The 5,350-nt window shown below is 36.4% G+C and overlaps 1 protein-coding gene across 1 annotated transcript; it reads left to right on the plus strand.

Moving 5' to 3' along the window:
- Nucleotides 1-427: 427 nt before the first annotated feature.
- Nucleotides 428-4,466, plus strand: LOC306854449 (uncharacterized protein). The gene is made up of 4 exons (XM_079392441.1): nt 428-474; nt 604-722; nt 1,706-1,757; nt 2,023-4,466. The coding sequence occupies exons 3-4, from the start codon at nt 1,711-1,713 to the stop codon at nt 3,731-3,733; spliced, it is 1,758 nt and encodes a 585-aa protein (XP_079248567.1). The 5' UTR covers nt 428-474; nt 604-722; nt 1,706-1,710; the 3' UTR covers nt 3,734-4,466.
- The last annotated feature ends 884 nt before the right edge of the window (nt 4,467-5,350 follow it).

Below are 5,350 nucleotides of genomic sequence, written 5' to 3' on the forward strand. Positions count from 1 at the left end.
CTACATTGTAAGTCGCTTTGGATAAAAGCGTCTGCTAAATGACTAAATGTAAATGAAAAAAAAAAAGTAAAATTACGTTTTGCAAATACTTCAAAATAAAAAAGGCAACCAACTGTATTCATCAAAATATTTGATTATATAATATATCCACGTTATCTAACTGCAAATATAGCATATACTGCCTATTATCTAAAAATAAACATCAACTATAATGCGTTTCATAAAATACAACTACTGGTCAGATTTCCGAGAGGTACACTAATGGGTTAAAATGGCAAAAAATGCTGTAATTTCCTCAGCTGTCTGGCGACTGTGTTTGAGAAGCACTGAAATTAATGGGCTTCAATGCATGGAAGCCTATGGGAGTGACACAACTCTGTTTCTCAACAGCTCTGCCCTAACAGAGCTGTGGTTTCCTGCTTGTTCTGAGGCGGAAACAAACAGAAAAAAGGAGGGAGGAGATACAAGCTGAAAGTACTTGTTTTAATTTCATTTCGGGAGATATAGCTACGCTTTGTTTATCTTTTGTGTTATAGAGATGTTTTTAAACTAAATTGGATATATTGGTTCTGTGCAAACTCGTTTCTTGTCGTCGCGCTGTAGAACAGAGTTCATCTGTAGCGACGCGTGGAGTTTGAGCTCGAGCTTCTCTGCTTTCATCGCATCTTTCAACAAGACGCACGCAAAACACAAAAGCCGCGATCAAGACTGCCTGTGATAAGGTTGGACTATTCAATTTGCATTATTAAGTTGTAAAAAGTAGAGCTTTGATGGTAATTTAGTAAGATGATGCAGCGAAATAAAACGCTTGAAAACGAAACTGAAATTAAAAACATGGGGCAAAAATATTTTAAAAAATACTGTTTTTAATAGGCTTTGTTTGGAATAACAAAGCAACTTCTAAATAATGTAATATTTGTCCCAAATATCACACTAACCTTTTTTTTTTTAGATTTACACTCAAAAAAAACTTTTTTCCCTCCCCTTTTTTAATGCTTCAGCAGTGGCGCAGCAAGAATTTTTTTTTTGGCTGACTGTCAAAATGGGTGGACAGATATTCTAACTAAACTCATATTAAACCACATTATAAGTGCTTGCTATATCAGTATTAGTGCATGGTCTGTGTGTGTGTGCAGCACTGAATGTGGGGTCCTAGTAAATTCCCTGGTGAAGGAACCACCAGCAAAGTGTGAAAAGCTAATCATTAACTCTATCTATATTTTATCATTAGCCGGTTTCCACTTCCTTCTTGTGACACATACTGTGCTTTTACCAGCTGAGACCTGGTGATGAGCTTATAAAATGTGTAAAGGAGCCAAAACAGGAATTCCTGTCATACACAAAAAGATATACTGCAAGTAGACGCGCTGTTCTGATGCCTGTGCCGAAAAAAAAAAAAAAATGTGTTAGCTGGAGTAAGCAGAGCCTATGGTGTGAAGATATACTGTATAATTATTGGTCTGTGTCTTGCACTGGAGGAAGATGCATGAAAATGTGTTTGCCTGTGACATCATAGATAACACAATATCCAAACCAACCTCTTATGTGTCATAAGATAAAAGAAATGCCATGAACCTGAATTTTATGTTTTGTTAAAGGGATAGTTCACCCAAAAATAAAAATTCTACTTGCATTATGTGACAGTTTGATGTATGCAAATGAAACATGCATTCATTTATTAATTCAGTGTTTTCTTAAATCACAGAAAGAATGACAACAGAACGGCGCAAAAGCATGGAAGAACATCGTAGTATGGCGTAAGTGAATGTTATTTTGCATTTATTCATTTCGCTCAGAATAATTGTGTATAAACAGAAATGTGATTGTTCACTGTATAGTCAATTATAAATAAACTAATTATAGGTTTAAAAAAAATCATTAAAACTGAAACACCATTAGCGTCCATAAACAACCATGATTGTGCCACCGCAAATTGTTTGTCCTCATCATAGGCAGGTTATTAAATACCTGTTTGATTTCAAAATGTGTTGATGCTAAATCAGTTCAATCAATCTTTTGCAGATTACATCTTAATTCTGTACTAATTAATAAAGGCCCTCCAGCAGTTTATCGTTTGAACACAGAAAGAAAATATATTGATGGGACTAACAGAAAGGTCAGACAGTGGATATATGGACAAAGAGACAGAAAGAAGCAGAACAAAGTCATACTGATGGTGGGAGAAACCGGCGCCGGGAAAACAACCTTGATCAACACCATAATCAACTACTCACTGGGAGTGAAGTTTGAGGATCAAGAGTTTTATCAAATCACAGAAGAAACTGAACCTAAAGATCAAACATATTCCCAGACATCAGAGATCACAGTTTATGAGGTGTTTGTTGAAGAAAACCCAACATCTCTGACCATCATTGACACCCCAGGCTACGGAAACACTGAAGAACACGAGAAAGACAGAGAGATTTCTGAGTATCTGATCAGATTATTTTCAGATGAGGATGGGATTCATTATATTGATGCAGTGTGTTTAGTAATGAAGGCGTCTCAGAATCGACTCTCTGACAAAGATTTTTACATCTTTCACTCAGTTCTGTCTCTGTTTGGTAGAGATATAGAGGAGAACATAGTGTTTCTACTCACATATTCAGATGGAGGACCTCCAACAGATGCTCTTAATGCCATTAATACAGCAGAAATACCCTGCAGAAGAGATGAGGAAAAACCTGTTTACTTCTTATTCAACAACCGGCAGAAAGAGAAAAGAGACAAGCAGTATGAGCACACATACAGATCATTGTGGGAAATGGGAGAGAGAAACATGAATCAGTTCTTCACACTTCTGGATAGAATGAACAGTAAAAGTGTTCAGATGTCATTAGATGTTCTGAAAGAGCGAAGACGACTTGAGGCCTGTGTCAACAATCTGGTGGAACGAATCTCTGATAAAGAGTCAAAAACTGAAGAACTTAATCAGATTCAAGAAGCCCTCAGACAGAACAGAGGCAAGATTAAGAGATGTGAAAAGTTTCAGTTTACAGTCAATAAAGTTTTCAAAGAAAAAGTCTTGATTGAAAATGAATGGTGGTGGAACAGATACGCAACCTGCTGCTCCGTCTGTCAGGAGAACTGTCATGAATGGGGCTGCTGGTGGGTGAAAGATCGCTCAGACTGCTGGGTCATGAAAAATGAACGCTGCACTGTGTGTACAAGGAAGTGTCATTACAGCAAACATGTCAAAGAGAACAAAAAATATGTGAAGAAGACAAAGACCGACATTATGACATTTGATGAACTCAGACAGGAGTATGAAGGCACTGCTGACCATCCTGAAACCAGATTTGACAAAAAAACATATGAAAAAACTAAAAGGGAGCATGAAAGTATTGAGAAAGAGTCTGAGGATAAAACTCAAATAGAAAAAGTACTGAAACACGAGCTGGAGAAGATTCAAAAAGAAAAGTCCAACCTGCTGAATGAAGCTTATGTGACCATCATGAGTCTCTCTAACATCACATTAAAATCAGACAGCGCTTTCACTCTTCAACATCTGTATTTCTTGATTCCCAGATGGAAGGAGGAGGGGAAAAATGAATGGATAAAGAATCTGGAGGATCTGAGGAAAGCTGGAGAAGAGAGGAAGAACAAAGGGGCTTTAGCGTATCTGATGACTTTTGGCAGACAACAATGGAAATTTTTTTCAGGCATGGTAAAAATGAATAAAATCGGAAAAAGTCAAGATGCAAAAGCAAAACAGATGCTGCTCCATGAGTGAAAATAATTCACTCAAATAAGGGTTTACTGAGCATAGGAAATCCTTTATTCTCAAAAATGTATACGATGTGAATCTGCAAACACAATTCAAGACTGAACTGAACACAAGAAGAAAAAAACATCATGCAATAAAACTCACTAATCTGGAGAAAAGATCTCAAAGAAAGGAATATAACCGAACTTATCTTCTCACCCATCAATAAATCCCCCTCTCCCTACTTTCCCTTCTTTCCCTTTGGCTCAAGACCTGAAGAATTACTACATACCACACATGATGTATCGTATCAATCCATTGTTTTGGTTTTTTCCTTTTCATGTTTGATATCATTTTAATCACCTCAGTGTGATCAGTAAAATGGTCTCAATGTCACAGCAGTCATTTCTATTATGTGATAGACTGAAAACTTGATCATTCTGTTCTCCTTTTGGGTGGTGGATAGACCCAATCAAAGTCCACAAATGTCTGGACAGTGAAACGTTTGCAGTTCTTTTGTTCTGATCTGGTGTATATTTCTAGTGTAACTAAAAAAGCCCCACACAGAGCTGTGTTTGAGTCCTGCTCTCAGAACACTCATAACTGCTGTGTTTCTTTACTGTCAGATATGCATCTTCAGCGCCTAGATTTATCTTTGAGCAACTGTTGTTATGAATTTATCATTTCTGATTTGGCCTATATTTGTGTAATTGTCTTGATATGTGTTACCTGACAAATAAAATGATCTACTTGTTTGATTATTTAAATCTCCTGAAGTCATTTATTTCTGGTAGATTAACCCCCGGTACACGCTGCATGCCCTTGTGCAAAACAATAAATAAATATATATATATTTCCTTATATATGAATGATCATCAATATATTAAATGATTCAGTGTTTTATTAGAAAATGTACAGAATAATATAATGTGTAAATATATTACAATATATCAAATAATACATAATGAATTTCTGTTTTCATATAATGAAATAAATGTGATAACATATTTAGTTCTGTCAGGACCATTATCATCAAAGATAACTTACAATTAGCATACATTTTAGGTCGGGGGTATGGTTCTGTTCTGGGCAAACCCTCCCTGCCCATTCATGGGTAACCAGAACCAACATTAATGTAGCAGATATCATTAATGTTCCAAGTGACTGTTTTATATAACAACATAATTTAGTGGTTGACTCAACGAGAATATCCAATGCCAAGTCCTGACTGGACGAGAGGAGGAGTTGGGGATGGAGGTGGGTGATTAGCTCCTGAGCAAGCGAAAGCTGCTGAATAATAACTGAAAAGACCTTATAAAGGGAATTATGATTGTGAGTGTCAGCTGATGCAAGCTTCACTAATGTGACCTGCCAGAACTAACGCTACGCTCCATTTATATATTAATACACTATAATATTGTCACAGTCATGCTCGTTATTTTCAGTTCTTGGACTTTTTGATTTGTCATTTTCGAACAAGTATGTTTTTCATTTGTTTCCTATTTCCTTTGTTCTTTTCCCGCCACTCCTTAGTTGCCATGGACACCATGAGTTAATTAATCTCCAGCTGTGTTTCATTTGTTAGTCTCTTTGGTTCCCTTTATAAGTTGTACCCTCACATTCATTTTTTGTCCAGTTACTGTT

Source organism: Barbus barbus (genome assembly GCF_936440315.1).
Source record: "Barbus barbus genome assembly, chromosome: 3".
NCBI classification, from domain to species: Eukaryota; Metazoa; Chordata; class Actinopteri; order Cypriniformes; family Cyprinidae; genus Barbus; species Barbus barbus.